Below are 18,720 nucleotides of genomic sequence, written 5' to 3'. Positions count from 1 at the left end.
CAGCCAATGAAACTAAATATAATCATAGTATACATTTTATAAAATTTACCTGTTGGTTATACATATATGGATGTTGTGCCATTGGAGGAGCTGGCGCGGACAAGCCAGCTGACGGATCTAATAATCTCTTTGGTTTCCCTGTCGAGATGAACAATTTATATTTATATAAAATGAAAGCAACGACAATAAAATTAGTTTAATCATACGCTATTTGACAGTGATAATAAAATTAACATTCTTATTCTTATTACATTAGACTGGACGATGACAAAGCTAATAAATTTTATCCATGTGCTGTTTGAAATACAGGAATTATTTCTCTGTTCTTTGCAGCTGAACTTTTAGTATTTTCCTCGTTTTTTATTTCCTTCTAATTATATGCCTATTTCTTTTTAAGTACAGAAAGTATTCTTCGTAGTGCAGCTGTAAAGAACAGACCTATTACACGTAAACCGATATTACTCGTTAAAACTAACCCATGCAACCAAGCTATTCCGCGCTACATCGTTTCTATAAGAAAAGGTTATAGGATATCGTAAATATCGATGATCAAACACACGTAAATGTACACGGAAAACATGGAGCAAGTTTTCACATCTGCCATTCGTAGGTTATTACGCTCACCTCGGCGTGCGTTCGAATGATTGTAATTCATATTTCTACGATTTATATCACGTTCTGGATGCTTCCTCAGCTATTCGGCACAGTAAGCTGGAGTCTTGCTGCGTTTAGACACCGATTACTTGTAAATGATGAAATTAAAAACAATTTGCGCTACAGTCGCTACACCACGTCGCCATGTTTCGCTCTTTCTGTCTGACTGACGTCTGATCGTCATTTATGGAATATTTTACTACGAGATTCACACCAATCACACCGCGACGTCCGCGACGACGAGACGAGCGGGGTTCAATAGAAAGATTTGTTTTCTAGGAACAAAAGCGGCATCTACTAAAATCCCTAGGAGATTCTAATCTCCTATTGGATATCGAACGCATGTCAAACATCGAGTGAAGACCAGACTGTTTTTGGTAAATTCATCGTGCTGTACGTGTATGTATGTATTTGTGTTGGTGTACGTATGTATATACCGTTGGCCGACGTGTCAACACAAATAGTACTCAATGAGAATTTTATTAATTAACAATCAACAATAAGAATAATACAAATTACATCACCATCACCATCGATTAATTCTCCGCTACAGCTTCAGTTTGAGTGCCAGGTTTGTCACCGTCATCACCGTCAGGTTTGTCCGAACGTAGACGTCTTCAAATCTGTCGTATTTCTTCTTGTACTTATGCACATAATTGTTGATAAAAAATATTTTAAACTTAATGTTTTTAGATCACATTTCGATATCCGGTTAATTTAATTTATTATCTCTACGCTTAAATTTTTTATACAAAATACACTACCGTTTGTCAAATTAATGCAATTAACACAAATTTATTATATATTTTTTTTAAGCCGCTGTGTCGTACATATAATATCATCGTTCTTAACGGTTGAGAACATTTATTAAGCGATAAATATATCTACTTTCGACTATTTATTAACTTAAATAAATACAAATATACATATTAAGCTGCAATGTCATGTCTGTCGTTTCACATCATATTTGTTTCATTTAAAACACGTTCACTTTTAGTCATGAAATAAAACAATTACATTTTTATTAATATTAATTAATGTAGAAGTTATAATTATAAAGTAAGTAAAATGCTGCATTTCAAAGATGTTATGATTTAATATAAAATGAAATGTTGAATATATATAGATTTATATCTGCATTAATAAAAGTTTTATATGTGGGTTTGTTTAACACTTTAGTAAATGTTAAATGCTTAATGATAATTAGACATAGCAGTAAGATAAATATCTTTTATGAAAAATTATAATGAGAAATATCACGAAATATATGAATAATGACGTTGATGAAGTAGATTATAGTAGAAGAACACGAGAAGAGAATAATTGGAATAATCAGTCTTTGACAGAATTCATCTTCAGCTCTCGTTCACATATATATGTGATATTCTACGCTGTCTTCTAGCATGTGTAACACAAATACATAAATAATCTGCAAACTATCGGAGGGATACGCTATGTTTTACACAACCAATGTTGGCGTTGCGTCCGCAACGAAGATATTAAGCGTCGAGAACAGACGCGTAGCGAGTAGCGAGTGCGGCGGACGTACGATGACGAGATTGTTCGAAAGCAGTCGCTTTAAAGACCGGAAGCGGAATCCAATAGACTGCCGTCTACAATTGGACTTATTGCCACCGTCACCGAGTTATCGTAGTAACCGCTCGATAATAGTCGTACCGCTGTTATGTCGTACGCTACGAGCTCCTTTATATCTGAAATCAAAACATTTATTTTTTATTGTAGGCAAAATATTCTATATGTATACATTGCAGTATTCTTCATATCATATATACGTATAAGCACATGAATTTATACAAGTTGCAAAAATGACGACATATGAATGTCATATGAATGAAATTATAACGTCGCTCTATTCAGCGAGTCAGCACTTTAAATTGTGACTCGTTGATTCCGTGCATGAAAGATTCATTACCGGGTTTGGAATCAATGCCGCAGAAGGAGTCAATTACGTCGAGTTTCGTCGTATCGAAACCGTGGCTGCCTCCAATCTGCACTCGATCCCGCGGACTCCTCACATCGCACTGAAAATAAACCGATTACATCCCAATAAATATTGTATATCGAAACAAAAATAGCCATAACGAAAAAGCGCATAAAAGTTTTTCGATATAAAAAACAGTTTGACTCTCGTGAAAAAAGTTTATTCTTTTTTATCTCCAATTGAAAGATCCTTTTTGAGATGAAAAGACCAATTTTTGAAATAAAGCTTGGTTATTTTAAATAGAAAGCGGATAAGAATTCTTAATTCCATGCAGACTAATCAATCATGATGGTTGGATTATCATTAAACTCGATTTTTGAATTTCATATATAGTATAAATAAATAAAAAATCGTGATTTCAGCGACATAACTGTCTTAATTTCACTATATGAAACATATTAATGTTTAGGCGTAAGAGGACAACGATTATGGATCGTGACGTAAAGAAAAAGATTTTACAACGTACTTTGCGTAAAGTGCCGGTTTCGCTTGTGTGAACGACACCATGCGAGCTGCTACCGCCGATTCCGAGGGCAATTATTCGTACGGCACCAGGATACACTGCCACGAGGGTGCAATTAATCCGTCTGCCATAATTGCGAAGCGTGAATGGATCAGTCGTGCTGACCGACAAGACATTGCAGGCTGAAAAGCAAAAAAAAGAAAACACAAAAGTCTAAAGTACGCGTTCAATCAGAATCAGCTGAAAATAGTTTGTATTTGTTATTTAACTTTTAATAATACTTTCGCGCGTTCCTGTCAATATATTAATTCATTCTTCGTAAGTAGTCACACTTGTTTTTCTACCTAAGGGTGCGTTCGTATAGAACTTGCTATATTAGCGCTATTGCGTCATTCTATCTTTATCACTCATTAGGTGTAAAACAAGGATAGAATGACGCAATAGCGCTAATAGCAAGTTCCTTGAACGCAGCCTAAATATTTGTTTGCGGAAGTAAACTGGTTCATAAAAAAATATAGCTTTTATTAAACCGTTATATTTTCTCGTGTCATTCTTCTCTATCTTTACTTAAAAAGGAAGTATGATGGAAGACATCCCGTTTCCTAGAATTAGACCTGACACGTTCTCATTTACGAGCGTTCTAATTTACGTCTGGTTCATCTGTCGCAGAAATGGATGAAATGGATTAGGTGGATCTAATCAGAGTCTGATCTATAGGATATCTAGGACGTTGAGACAATATTCAAGTTTAGAATAGCGTGAAGCCTGTACTTGTATGATGTAATCGAATTACAAGACTAAAACGATGAATGGCTGTGGATTTGCAATGTTAATGCATTATGACCATTTCATGTAGAACAGGTAACATCGATTTTCCAACGTTCATTATTCCGAATTTTAATGATACATATCCGACTTTCGTTAATCGTAGGAAGTTCAGAATTATTAATGTATTATACTCAATATAGAATTAAATACTGTCAATTGAAAGAAATTATTGGAAAATTTATATTATTAGAAATAATACATTTTATTTTAATTCAACGCTAAAAATAAAATGTTATTTTATATTGTATAAAGGCTCAATTATTAAGATATAATTAGTAATCTAATTAATGTAATCTAAATAAAATGCAAACAAACATAAAAGTAACATCTCGTGTAACGAAATCCTTATATTCTATTAATCATTTGATGATCTTTCTTTTCTTTTTTATTTTTACATTTGTTTAAAAATGTAAGAAAACTGTAGATTATATTCTTTTATAGAGACATATATATATATATATATATATATATATATATATATATTATATAAAAAAAATATATATATATTTGTGATATATATATATATATATATATATATATATATATATATATCTAACATTTGTATAAAAAAGTCAAAAAAAGTTAAGTTAAGCTTTTTTTCCAAAATTTATGTCATGTTCGAGCAATAATACTTACGTCTTGGATTTTTTGGATATCTTGCGGATACGACAAAGCCCTTTCCACGTAGAGGTATTCTATATTGGAGGAGTGCAGCATTTTGCGAACTTGTAAAAGTCCTCCTGTACCATCTGTTCTTACCGCAGAATTCGCTCGTTCTCTCCTTCATCGATAATGAGTGGTCGCTCTCGCTCGGAAATATTTCGCCGTTCAATTCCCAGCCATCGATTACCTTTTAAATAACGAGTAATTAAAGACTTATATACCTTCTTATCATCAAACGTTATCACTTGATCGTTCAAATAAGAGCGCGTTTTTCAATTTACTAATTTTGTTTTACATATAAAATATTTAAGTAAAGCTATGGTCAAATCTATTTTATTTTCTTTATCTTCATAAATATATAGGTACTTGTAAATATTATAAAAGCATCATATACAATTTTTTATGATTAATATTAAAGTCGCAAAATGTAGTAAAATAAATATTATGCCAATTATTAATATTGCGGTGTAGAATTTTGTAAAGTGCATATGATATAATTTCAGTTTACACAGAAATCTTTATAGTTATATATATTATAATTATACTACAGAGGAATTATAAAAATTATATGCAAGAACTATTTTTAAGGGAAGACGCTATATAGTATTAAATGTTGCACGACACATCCAATAAGAAATATTACAGAAAAAAGAAATCGTCAAAAACCACATTATAGAATTCGAGTTACAATTTCATCCGTGTTAGGATTTAAATTACATTTCGCGAAAACGTGACGAACAAAATTCGCTTCTGATACTATTAAAAGCTTTCTTCTCGTAGTATATTGACTTCTGTGCATTCGCGGCACATGACATGTGCTGCTATCGTAGGATTATCCGGGTTTACCCTACAGGAGTTTTCCATTAATAGCAACAGGGAGAACCGGGGTGAGAGTCGGAAGGGGGGAAACTTCGCGATTCGATTTTTGTCCTGGCACGTGCCCTGCAACAATTCGTTTACGACATTGTTGACGTTGTTTCTTTTAAATAGCTTTCACGATTTCGCTTATTGTTGCCGTTGACGAGCAACCTACTGCAATTTCGCAGTAGAGAGATCTGCGCTTTGCGGGATAATGTATTATATATTTCCCTCTGTTCTACTTTCTTGGAAAGATTCAAGACTTATTTATGACATTTGCAAGAATGTTACAATTTTTCTAATTAATAAACTTCTGCTTGCTATTACTTTGTCAGTGATTCTGAAAAATTTACTTTGTTTAAACATATTATATTATTTTGTATTAATATTCTGCAAATATTTCTTAAACATAAACATTTGCTTAAATAACAAATTCTGGCGTACGATTACAAGATATATGTCTGCTTTTTGAAATAATTCTGTGAAATAAGTTTATTACCCTACAAAACGTGTTTTTATTTTGTGATTTATTTGGAAACAAACTGTAATTTGCTATTTTTATTTGTTATTGTTTCGTTTCGATTGCTATCACAAAGCAGTAAAATTATATTTTTATTATACATAATTGTAAAGTACTACTGGAATGATTATATAAAATAAAATATTTTAATCTTATAATATTTAGATAAAAAAATATTAATCCAATATTTTTTAAAATAAAATTTTGGATTAAAAATTAATATTCTTAGTAATAATTAATGATTACGTACTGCTAAAAGTCCACGGTGATCGCAAGGAACGTCGAAGCTATGGAAATGTATTTCTACTACGCGATCTGGATCGGTCAAAAAGTATATTCCACAAACGTTGTCATCATCGGTCGGCGATATATAAGAGAATGGTCCACTTTCTGAGGTAACAAACATACAGTCTGTAACAGAACATCAACGATATAATTTCAATCATTACTTCCTGCAAATGTTTTTCAACGTACAAAGTTTTTGCAATTATTTTTATCTCGTGATCTGATTTCTGTATATTTCTATATTAATGTTACCTACTATACACGTACACACATTTTGTAAATTATCATAATCAATATTTTATAAAATAAAACAGTGAGAGCTTTAAGTCTTTTTAACATATAACTTCTATATTTTATATCTAAGAATATGTCTCAATAATTAAATACTTAAAGAATTTTATATATGTATAATATGTACATCTTTATGCAAGGTGTCTATAAATTTTCTTATACTATTTTATCTCTGTATAAATACGCTGTAATATTTCAAAATTTATTGATAAAGGTAACAAATATTTGCATGTTAAAATGATACGGTAAAAAAAAGTAAATGTGCGAACGTGGCTTGTTTTATAAAATGTAATCACGCTAAATGCGAAAGATAAAGAAGTCATTAAACGTTAGATTAAAAGTATAATTTTAGTTTTTGCTTAGATAAAATCTGATTTAAATTTCCGTTGGGTTTTAATCGCATTCGGAATGTGATTACACGGTTATTGTGTAATACTCAATGTGCGGAAATTATTTACTAGTTCGGTTACTGTTGCGGAAACTGCGTGGTCCATCCATTAACGCGATTTTGTGCAATAACGTGATTACCGTATCAAACGCCTCAATTACGAAGCTTACGATACGCTTTCGTCGCAAAGCACCAAAACACTTGGATCACATGCATAACTACTTTTAAGCATCTTATAACGTGGATTAACGTGGTTACAAGAAGCTTATTTTAAAATGGAAATTGAGTAGCTTATTAAATGGAATTATATGTTACATTTGTATATATTGAGAAGAAAAATTTTCTGCATTTTAGTAAATATTCGTTTGCATACAACTGTGACCCCATTTACTAAAATAGAGAAAATTTTCCTTTTATTAGTATATTTTATCTTCGTGAATTACACATATACTAATAAAAAGGAAAATTTTCTCCATTTTAGTAAATGGAGTCACAGTTGTATGCAAACTAATATTTACTAAAATGTAGAAAATTTATTTTCAGTGTATAATATCCAATTAAGAAATATTTCAGAAACAGATTTTTAAAAGGCAAAATTGAATGGTGGAAATAATTTTTATATACGCATTTAAAAACAGAATCGCTTTTTAAAATTATTTTTTTATTAAATCTACTGCTACAGAGAAATATATCAAAACACACTTTTACACACTTATACTGTGCTTAAACATATTATATACACAGAAACTATACGAGCTGTCAACTTGTATATTGTTTGCATATTTCTTTCGAACCACGAAAACCAGAAAGCGAGAATAATAAAAGATCGGAAAATAGTTATTCTTTTGTATGTATAAATTATTTTTAAGCAATTAGCAGCAGAAAAAGAAATTACGTGACTTTGCATAATAAACTTTTAATTAATAAATAAATGGATAAATAACTAAAAACTTTCGATAATGGAATTAACAAGTAACAAGTAAAAAGGTGGGTCTTGAGAGTGCAACGCGAACAGACATTCTTTCAATCTTCCAAATTAAAGAACAATTTTTTTTCTGTTTTAGATTATCCTGTCCGCAAACTTACGACACTAGTGGTAAATTACTGGCAAATATTGCTACAAGTTTCAATTACAAGCAAGCGTCGCCGTTGCAGTGTTAGTTGAGCATCGATAGTAATCATCTGTTATCGGGTATACGCAAGCATCTGTTTAAACACACATGGCATGATGTAGGATTACAACGCAAAGATTATGTAGATGTAATATTTCAAATAGTCAGTTTAGGTGAACCATTACTTTAATGCGATCCATTTCTACACAGCGAAAAATAACATTATTTTTCCCAAACTTTTATAATATATAACAATTAAAGTAATAAAATACGCGAAAAAAAGAAATAAAAGTAATCTATTTAAAATATTATTTATATGTTACAACATAATATATTATTTACAATCACATTGTTCGCGCTTACCTGTAATCGGCCGATAATGTTCACGCGGTACCTCGAATGAAGCCTTTCCTCCCGATTCATAACTCAAGATATTGGCAACTGCTTCATTCGTTATCTGAAAAAAAAAAAATATATTATGCAAGACACAGCAGACACACACAAATTGTCAAGTTAATCGATTTAACAAATATTTTTGTTTAAAATCCCGTGTGCACAACGTTAGGCAGCCAACGAAGTGCTGAAGAAGTTTTATGGAAATTGAAAAATGGATTGTCATTTGTATTTCTTCACGCTCGTGCGTGTATGAACGATTATTAAAAATTTGACGCGTCAATATTGCTAATAGTAATGTTATAACGCCGACATCGGTCTAATTAATCTCAATCTTTGCGATACGTGCAACACGCAGCTTATTCCATCTCACACATTCCACGTTTGTATAGGATATATTTTATTTGTAAATGTAAATAGTATATATAGTAAGAGTACATAGCATGCAATATAAAATCGTCTGTTTGTGATTCTTCTACATGTTCAACAATTTTAATTTAGCAATTGCGCTTCGAGTGAAAATATTCTTTAAAAATACATGTACGTGCCATGATGATAACTCTAGCACAATAAAGCAATTTCAGTTAGACGCATTTTATCGTAACACCATTTGTTTATAAATAGAGAATGAAGGACTTATTGTGTATTGAGAAAACTTGATATTTCCTCTTTGGCAACTCAATATACAGAAAGTTTCACGCGTAATATAACGGTCGAAGTTTGTCGAGGTCTAATCTATATTCGTTTTCCTTGCCCTTCTTCGCATTAAGCATTCGAGCAAGTTTATATGCTTTTATATTACTTCACAGTGCAATCGATCATGTTGCTTTTATTGTCTGAGGTGGAATCTTTTATTATGATTTTTAAATCGATGAATGAATAATAATTGCGTGATTACAAAGTACTTAGTAAATATCCGTAATAATAAACTTTGGCTCGAATCAAATGTTATTACTGCTAACAAACACACAATTAAAACGTGACACGATACGAGCATTATGTAACGCAATATTTGCTTGAAAATGCAAATAAATTTCCGTTCAATTAAATCCACTAAACATGTTTGAATAATAATACTTGAAAAAGTCAATCGAAACCCGTTTGTTTTATAATACAAAGAATCTTGTTTTTATATAATTCTCTACACTATCTCGTTTCTGTTAGTTTCACACTCGCCTGTTTGTTGTCAGATCGGAGAATTATGCTGATCATCGCTCTATAAAAAATAACTACGAGAATCTAAACCGCGCTTTTATGTGACCACATTGCAGATACAAAAAAATCCGGTTAAAAAGTCCACCGATAAAAGGAACGGTCGCGGATAGCGGCGTTACGACTTGAACGGGATAGCTCGTACAGCATTTCTCGTTGTTGCGTTTCGTTCGTATGCACAATGCGCATTTGTTATTTCGCGCCGCGGGGCAAAAATCGCGCAAATTGCATTTTCCACCGCGCGGTGTGCCCCGCTTCGCGCGTGTGCGAAACGAAAAATCCGTTATTTAATTAACATTATTTCTCGACTGTCGCTAGCGGATGTGGGAGCCGCTACGAATACCGCGTCCCCACCTGCCAGATAAACCTGTTTCGAGAGTAATTGCCCAAGTCTTGTGTCTGAATGATGGCCCTGGTGCGAATCGCAATACGGGCGCGTTTATCGAACGCGGTACCTAAGATAATTATCGCACATCGTTAATGTGACACACGAGGTCCCCGGTACCGTAATATAGGGTAGTTCGGAGTTTTCGTTCGTTCCTTTTAACCCTCTTTGGATACACAAGGAATTGATGTCGCTATAAAATAAAGCGTCATGCACGTTAGATTAAAACACGTAAGTTCAATTTCATTCTCTCATTTCTGTTTTTAGCTAACATCAATATAAGTATACAGTTCTATATCTTTTCGTCATAGAAATTATATAATCGAACAGCAAAATAATTTAGATTAAAAAAATTCTCTCGCTCGTGTGACTTCTTTTCTGTAAAAATTATAATGAAAACGCGCAAAAGATACAGCTTTACCTATATTATAAAACGCTGTAATAAAGTTGAGCTAATTAAGCTTTCGTCTTTGTGACACGGTACCTTGATGTTGCTTATTTCTGTCTCCTTCTGCAAGAGTGAAAAGAAGTCCAAACCTTAACTAACTAGCTAAGAGTGACTCACTTCTAAGTAGAGAATCAAAACTCATTATAAGTTAGCAAATGACGTCACTTGTAGTACAATTAGAAAGTTCCTAAACCCTCTTAGGTCTCGAAACTCTCTTTTTATCCTTTAATTTATTTTATAATACGATTCACTTGTATTGAATTTTGATTTAAATCTCTCATATTCTTAATTTAACGCTATTCTTTATATTAAAAAATAATTAATTCTTTAATGATTATTTTTATATATTATTAAATATATCTTTAATTTTATTGAAGTTTATTAGTACATATATTGTATATATAAATACCACATAAATATCATATATTAAATATATTTTTGCATTTATCTATAGCTATAAACATTTGAGTTATTGATCGATTGTCGAATAGTAGCAGAAAAATATAGCAAAATCTAAGATAATTAAGAAATTCATTTTCTTAATTAAGAAAGAGTTTTTTAATTGCGGAAGGAGCCTACGCGCGCGCGGTATACCGTGGTCTCTTGCAAAAGTAATTTTATTTTCACCAAGTTTGTTACGCTAAAATTCTTAAATAAATTATTTCTTCGAATCAGTTTCTTTTTATAAAAGAAAAGAAATAAAAACGGAAAATAATTAAATCATAAGTGTATGTGTAGAGATTTTGAGAGATCTTGTTAATATAAATTATTAAAGAAACTTTTTAATCAAGATAATTACAATACACTCAAGTAAATCACAATATTTCATTTAATCTAATTGTCATTTTTTAATCACTGCTTGCCGTGCATACATAAATAAAGATATCGTTTTAATAGTTTAAAAACATCGCAATTTATTCTCATTTAGAGATACTTCAATATCACATTTATTCTAATCACAATTATCTTGCCTGTTATCCTTAATTCAATCATTGTTAATTCAAGAATTAACCGGACGCAATAAAAGTCATGAAAATTGTAACATAGTACAATCAAGATGAATAATCGTCTACTTGTTTGTGTGACACGCAAATAAAGATAATATTAAAATATTTTTCGATAGTAATATATGGATAGTAATTATCATATATAAAATTTTTCAACTAAGTACTAATATACAGCTTGATAAGTGTTAAAAAATGATTTGTAAATTCCAATTATATCTCATCTCTTATTAAAAATATTGTTAATCTCTTTTCGTTACAGTATTACGATTATTCGGATTAACACCTCGCGTATAATTGCATTTTCAATTTTACATCTTCTAATAGTATTTTCAAGAATATATTGCTTCAAATTATATGGTTTATACATGTTTCATTTTATATATGTTGTATCTTAAATTTCAATATTTTAATCAAGTTTCTTCAAGATATTACACACTTTAATCTACAAGCAAATGATATATTCAAGCGATGCATTTACCTGTTGCTGACGGTGATCGTTGCCGATTGCTGCTTTCGCAACGTGAAACGTTGCACCAACGACGACGACAATGATGATAACCAGGAGGATCGAGGTTGAAATCGACTTGGAGAACATCTCTCACTGACGGCGAGCGGCGAGATCAGGAAGAGACGGAAACAGGCGACAACGCGAGCCGAGTAAGAACTGGAGAGCTTCTCCCTCGCGGCTGGATCGGTTGGATTGGCTGGATCGGCCTCCCTCGCCTTTCGATCGTTGGGGAGAGATCGAAGTGGCGGCACGAGAGATCGTGGGGGTTGCGGGTTGTGGGTTGCGGCGAGCTCGGGTCGAGCGCGGCAGGTGTTCTGATGGCGTCGCGACGCACGGCGTCCCTCTTATAGCGGCTAGACCGCACGGTCCGCACCTCGCACAGCCTCCTCGCCACTCTCGCCAGCCTTTTCGTCCTAGCTGCGCGCAACCCTCGAGCCCCGAGCCTCATTGTTACGCGCTCCACGACGCTCTTTACACGGTGAATTTGGAGACAGGAATATAATGTGCGCTTTGTCCGCTCCAGGAGGACAAAAGTGTTCCACTCGAGCGTTTTCGTCATTTATATATATATATATATAAAATATATATGACATTTTTATATGAAACAACTTTTTAGAAAATCGATATTTCATTAAAAATTTTACTGCCCCAGAAGAGAATGTCCGTTCTTTACAAATTCGTTAGTAGTATACATAACGGTACTTGAACATTTTTTCTTAAGACCGTCTTCGAGAGAGAGTTTCAGGAGGAAAATTTTTTCATTCTCTTGATCAGTGTGATAGAAGATTTAATAATACAATTTAAATACAATAATAAGTATAATAAATTAATAATCCGAGATGCACAAACTTCTTCTTTCTTTCTCTTTTTTTATTTCAAACCTCAACAAATTTGTATTTGCTGTATCATTGATTATCGAAATTTATGATGCATATTTCGATGTATCTAAGCTTTGCGCGTATCGCAAGCGAATGTCAAAGGGACAACAAGAATTATCGACAGATTCTTTTGCAGATGCGAAAATCACTATCGCAGCTCGCAGCGTTCCGCGTCAACAGCTATATATCGTATCGTTGGAGAGAGAACGGGTTGACATTTTAAATGTTCTTCGTTATTAATGTTTACAACGATGTTCGTCATCATGCACGCGTGTGTGCATGCAGCATGCGCATGTCAAAGTATGTAGTCAGAGCACCCGGCAGGAATACAGGATGTGCGCGTCATTCTGTCAGCAAGATGGACGTTAAACGATATCGCTCGATTAGCGCACTTTACCCTAGATATATATATATATATATTATATCTCTCTCTTTTGTCCCGACATTATCTCGTCCGGCTTTAATTTCAAAGTCGTAATCGAGATCGATGATGGTGGCGAGGAGTCGTCGCCCAGTCGTGGCTCATGGCAAAGTCCGTAAGCTTTACAAATGATTTTCCCCGTAACGAAAACACTAAGAAAAGGTGCATTATTACGTTTTCTTTACGCTCGAGCTAGGAGTGTAATTGAATGCGAACAAGGTCCGTGACGAAAACCGTTATAATTGTAATGAACGTATAATCACGTGACCGATGAGGACCCAAGGCAAGATCGAAACTAATATTTTAAACAAGTATACGCCGCGAATATTATAGCTGTAAATAATCATGCACCGTGAAAATATTGTGTCGCGTAAACATTTGCCGCTTTATAGCGATCTTGGTTAAAATAATGTATAAATGCAATTAATCTTATGTAACATATAACGGACGGCCGCTAGCCGTGCTTGATAGATAAATGTTCAAACCAATCAAAACTCGCATGAAATATACACGTCGGAAATAAATTCTGTTAAATCAATTTATAGAGTAATAATGTATTATATTATTTTATACAATCACAGAAATAAGCATTGACACAAGACTGATAATCTCTCATTTATTAATGGATTTACCCTCTATACGCAAAAACACATAAATTAAACCCTGAAGCAAAGATCAATATCTCAATACAGACTTCGGTTTTTTTATACACGATTGAACCAAGATAGTCTATAGACGTCAAAATCGATCGCTCTGCTTGACGGTATCTATTTAGATGTAAATGATGGACATTGTGTAAGCATGCTTTCCCATAGAAGTTAACTACGAAATGCGACGTATCTCCGACGACATTCGTGATGAATAAATAACCGCACAATTTACCGCACCAAATGCGATTGTCACCAAATTGCGGTAGATTATAACGTGAATGCCAATGTTTAACATACAATTTATATAACTGCCATCTGCCATTAGAATTATCGTGGCATCTGACGAGAGAATTCGTGCAATCAAACGATATCAGTTATTAATATTATTATCCATGATTGATGCGTCGCGATATTTGTACTTTGAGCGTCGTCCATGTAAATCCGAAAAAGAATTATTATTTTAAAACATGCGTATGCGCACGGTACTCGGAGGCACTTTAAGTGGCCGTTTGCGTGCGTGCATTCCTAGAAAAAAAAATGATCTTTTTTTTTCACAATCAGATGTGTAGACAACGCTCTTATGACAGACTGTATCCTCGTGCGAGATTCGTATGTCAGAACAAAACAGACCGGACTCTCATGTTTACGATTAAACGATGGTCACGAGGATGGGAACAAACTGCAAATAATACAGTCTATTTATGGGTCTATCAGTAATACAATTGCCGATTTGCAATTCTACCGCGGCAGATAAATCAACATGTGGGTGCCGGCGACCTAAAAATCTACAAATTTGTAAATACTTTCAAATATCGATCCTTTGCGCGCGTGATGATAAATTTATACAATTAATAACAATTATCTATGAAAATGGAGTTTTATTGAGACTATATAAAAAAAATTTAGAAGAGAAAAATATTTCACTGGATCAAAGATGTTTTCGAAGTTTGTCGGCGGATAACTCGAGTACGCCTTTCTATTATACGCTGTATGATAAATAGCGTAAGACGAAATGAAAATTGTAAACCGCTTTGCATGATCAAACAGCTTACGGTAAAATGTAGGGCGATGAGTAAAACGTCTCGAAGGAAAAACAGAGCAGCAAATCGCTATACGTGATCATTAATAAAATTCAAGAGCAATGCCATGAATAATTCAACTTCAGGAAACAATCCCGATTGTGCTGTCTCGTTTTGCCGCTTATATTTATATCGATGAAAGTACAATGCGCGTCGCGTTGGAACTTTCCTAAATGACTTGTACTTGAAACGTTCCACTAAGAACTAAGGCGAAGACTTAAGGACGCGGAGGTATACCGGAGTATACCGGATAATGTTCTTCCTCAAACACCTGATGACTCCTGTCATGCCAAGCGTCCGGGACATGATGGTATAATCCATAATTGACGCCACTGGTGGCTATCTTTTTCAGGCCTTGTATGCTAGACAGTATAAGGGCCATTTTGGCGAGAATCAGAGCCTTACCGCCCAACACCGCGAGGAATTGAAAACCCATCGGCACTAGGATCGAACCCATCAATAGCAGGCCCATCATCATCAACGGGAACATGTAATTTCTACGACGTTGGCGTTTTCGACCTAAGGGATGCAAATTAATTTTAAGTTTCACAGTTTATTATGCTGTAATCCACGTTACGACTCACCTTGAACGACATTATTGTCCGAATTTCGCGCGGATGCTTTAGCAGCTGTATTAAATATATGATCGACGTCAATTTTGAAAGCGTGAGTCCGTAGGACGCGTGTCATTCGATTCCAAATGATCGCCGACCAGCTGATGTCCTCCTCTTCCGACCCATCGAAATTATCTCTGTCGAGAATCGCTGCGCGTGTTTTAATCGCAAATATAATTTTATTCGAAGAGTTTGCAACAACATGCGCGATATGCCGATTTAAACGTAATATTATAAATTTTGCGAATGAAGAACAGTCGTACGTATTGATTTAATATTTCTTTTTTTACAATCTCTTTAGGATTCGTTTCGCAAAATTAGTTTCGAAAAAAATACGTAAATTTTTACGTGCAATTGCATCCGCAAATTGACATTACCAGCTATAATTACAAAATCATACGCAATATTTCCTTCATGTCGCTCGGTATTGTTGTTCCAAACCCTTATTATTTACGTAGTTAATTGTATAAAGTAGTATTTCTTAATGTATGATATCCATATCTAAAAGTAATTTCGAAAAAGCAAAAGCGTGCCGAAAATACATATAATAATAGATGCTTTTCTCTCTTCTCTCATATTTTCCATTATTATCAAAGATAATTGAAAGTTTTGAGTACAAGGCTGAACTTTAAGCACGCGGTAGATAACGCATTCTTCCGCGAAATTCAACGAATTCTAATATAACAAATTACAATGTTACTGTAGCAAACTTCGATGCATACTAATTTATTGCAGCAAGCTCCGATGAAATTCCAGCTCCCTTGACAATATCTCCCTGATTCGCATACCTTTAGCCTTGAACCTTTATCGGGCAGAATTCTATTTCTGATCTACTTCCCTACTGCGCCTATTTGTTCTCTCTTTCTCTTCCTCTCTTTAATTAGATAATTATAGATTATAAAAATCAACTTACTTATACTCCGTATTGTTTTCATCGTTTGGACGAAGTCGTATTAAATCGACTCCGTCGTATATCGTAATAACATCGTCGTCGAGGAGGGTATCTAAGGTGTCGATAGCTCTCTGCTGCACACATTTTCTAAAAATATCCAATAATTCATCCTGGTCGGAGCTATTCTGGGACAGCGATGGGCAATTCTTGATTATGGACCGTAATCCAGAGTACCATTTTGTTTTATCGTCACAGCCGGCCCTTACGACCGCAGTCAGTGTGAGGGCAAGGACATGGAAAGCACGAGGGTGCATCTGTATTTAAACGCATACAAGCCTCTCAGGATCAACGATATCAATGTGGGTTAGTGACGCAGTTCTAGCTACATTTCTTCTCTTTCTCTTTGTTCTTTTTACATGGTGTTCCTGACTAAAAATTAACTTTATTCGTTTTAAACTGTACACTTTTTTCGAGCTAAAGAAAAAAATTCTGTGAACAATTTCAAATTCCTCTTTTAGCAAAAATGTGAAAATTGGCAAAAGAATACATATATAGTTTGAAGAAAATAAGAGACACTGTTTCATGTGAATGCTGAACAAATATTTCTAAATTTACTTTAACGAACAAAATTTAAAAAGTTCAGAATCGAAGAAAAAAAGTTAAAAAAAAAAAAAAAGTTTTCCGAAATTGCATTACTACCATGAAAAGGTACTTTTGTCTTTAAATTAAAAATATGTATTTAAGATTTTTATTATCTCTTTTGTTTTTCGAAAATAGAGATTATTTGTAAGTAATATCTGATGAACAAAAAAATGTTATCAACAATATCAACTTCAAAACTGTAATCAAGTTCAAAAATATTCTGAAACAAATATTTAAATTCAAATAAAATCCATCAGAAGAAGTATTAATAACATTTACGATGTTTGCACGTGTTCTACTTTCTTCCCCTATTTTCTTATCTTTTATTCCGTCGACAATTTCATCTATGTCAGTAATACTATTATATATTTTACTTATTTTCTTCTTCGATTTCTTAAATATATGCGCGTAAATTGTTAAATGACAAAATAAAAGTACAGCAACAAAGATATGCACTTCATTTAAAAAAAGATATATATAAACTCGGAAGTGATGGAAAGCATGTACAATTCAATCATTCTGCTATCAAAAATTTATCATAAAAATTTTTCACGGCATTTAATTGCTTATAATAATGTATTTTGCAAAAATATTATTTTTGAATTGACACAAATATAATTTTAATTTTTCTCTACATTTATTTCTGTAATTAACAGTATTATTAATTAATCTGCCTAATCATTAATCCGGTACCTAATAATAATTAAAAAGAAATTTCTCATACTTATCTTTTATCACATATTATTTATTGAATTTTTATATTCTATTAAAAATGTGTGACGTACTCGAGCAAATTAAGAAAAATGGTAGATAAAAAGTTTTCAGAAGAACAATCTGAAAAGACTGAGACCGCTCCAAATTCACGTAAATATCCATAGATAGCTTTACCTGGAAAAATCTGCACTCCTCCGGAGACCTCTTCACGAACGGACACGTCGCGGTGCACTGCGAAAGACGGTCGTGCGGGTAGTGCATTGCGTACACTTATACGTGCAGAAAATAGACTATGATGCCGTGCAGGTAGTCATTACGAGTCATCGAAGGGCATCAAGGTAGCGGTCAAAAGGCGGCCGGACTTAACGCTCGACCGACCATTCTCCGCAATCGTTGGCAAAAACTATGTTAATGCCTACTATATGATCACCCGGATATTACTATTTTCTTCCCGATGATGGATATAATTAATCGATTTCCGTCGCAGAAAAAGTATTTCAATGATAATTACCCTTGCGAATATATTTACGAAAGTTTTAGAGAAACTCTGCGAAAAAAGTAGACAATTTAAAAATGATCAATGTCTAAATAAAAAAAGATTAAGCATTTCTATTCATAATTTTTTAGATCAGTTTGAATTCTGCATTGCTACGTTGGATACACAAAATCCCGAAATCCATAAATTTGAAAAATAAGACAACTGCTCAAAAATATATAAAAAATGCCACACTGCACACAATGACATATAAATGAAATTTATATTAGATCAATTAAAAGCAGCCAAGTTAAAATTTCCGGTTTAACTGTATATTT

General features: G+C 33.4%; 3 protein-coding genes across 3 annotated transcripts in view; all 3 read right to left on the bottom strand.

Moving 5' to 3' along the window:
- The window catches only part of LOC112455452 (protein YIF1B), a 2,243-nt gene extending 1,415 nt beyond the window's left edge, over positions 1 to 828 (bottom strand). Inside the window, exons 1-2 of the mRNA XM_025017363.1 lie at positions 625 to 828; positions 50 to 138 (exon numbers count right to left, since the gene is read on the bottom strand). Coding sequence (XP_024873131.1) covers positions 50 to 138; positions 625 to 655 — 120 coding nt within the window. The 5' untranslated portion in view covers positions 656 to 828. The remainder of the gene's footprint in view (positions 1 to 49; positions 139 to 624) is intronic.
- A 601-nt stretch (positions 829 to 1,429) lies between these two features.
- LOC112455456 (corticotropin-releasing factor-binding protein) lies at positions 1,430 to 12,322 on the bottom strand. The gene is made up of 7 exons (XM_025017371.1): positions 11,988 to 12,322; positions 8,428 to 8,521; positions 6,239 to 6,399; positions 4,584 to 4,797; positions 3,123 to 3,301; positions 2,588 to 2,696; positions 1,430 to 2,366 (listed from the first exon to the last, which is right to left on the bottom strand). The coding sequence occupies exons 1-7, from the start codon at positions 12,102 to 12,104 to the stop codon at positions 2,233 to 2,235; spliced, it is 1,008 nt and encodes a 335-aa protein (XP_024873139.1). The 5' UTR covers positions 12,105 to 12,322; the 3' UTR covers positions 1,430 to 2,232.
- Positions 12,323 to 12,709: 387 nt separating this feature from the next.
- On the bottom strand, positions 12,710 to 18,416 carry LOC112455457. The gene is made up of 4 exons (XM_025017372.1): positions 18,082 to 18,416; positions 16,573 to 16,865; positions 15,630 to 15,796; positions 12,710 to 15,564 (listed from the first exon to the last, which is right to left on the bottom strand). Exons 1-4 carry the CDS (start codon positions 18,166 to 18,168, stop codon positions 15,263 to 15,265), a joined length of 849 nt encoding a protein of 282 aa, XP_024873140.1. The 5' UTR covers positions 18,169 to 18,416; the 3' UTR covers positions 12,710 to 15,262.
- Between the last annotated feature and the right edge of the window lie 304 nt (positions 18,417 to 18,720).

This window comes from Temnothorax curvispinosus, unplaced genomic scaffold, assembly GCF_003070985.1.
Source record: "Temnothorax curvispinosus isolate PA1 unplaced genomic scaffold, ASM307098v1 QBEX01006096.1, whole genome shotgun sequence".
Lineage (NCBI taxonomy): Eukaryota > Metazoa > Arthropoda > Insecta > Hymenoptera > Formicidae > Temnothorax > Temnothorax curvispinosus.
Note: the sequence above shows the minus strand (reverse complement) of the source record. Positions and strands in the feature narration are given on the sequence as shown.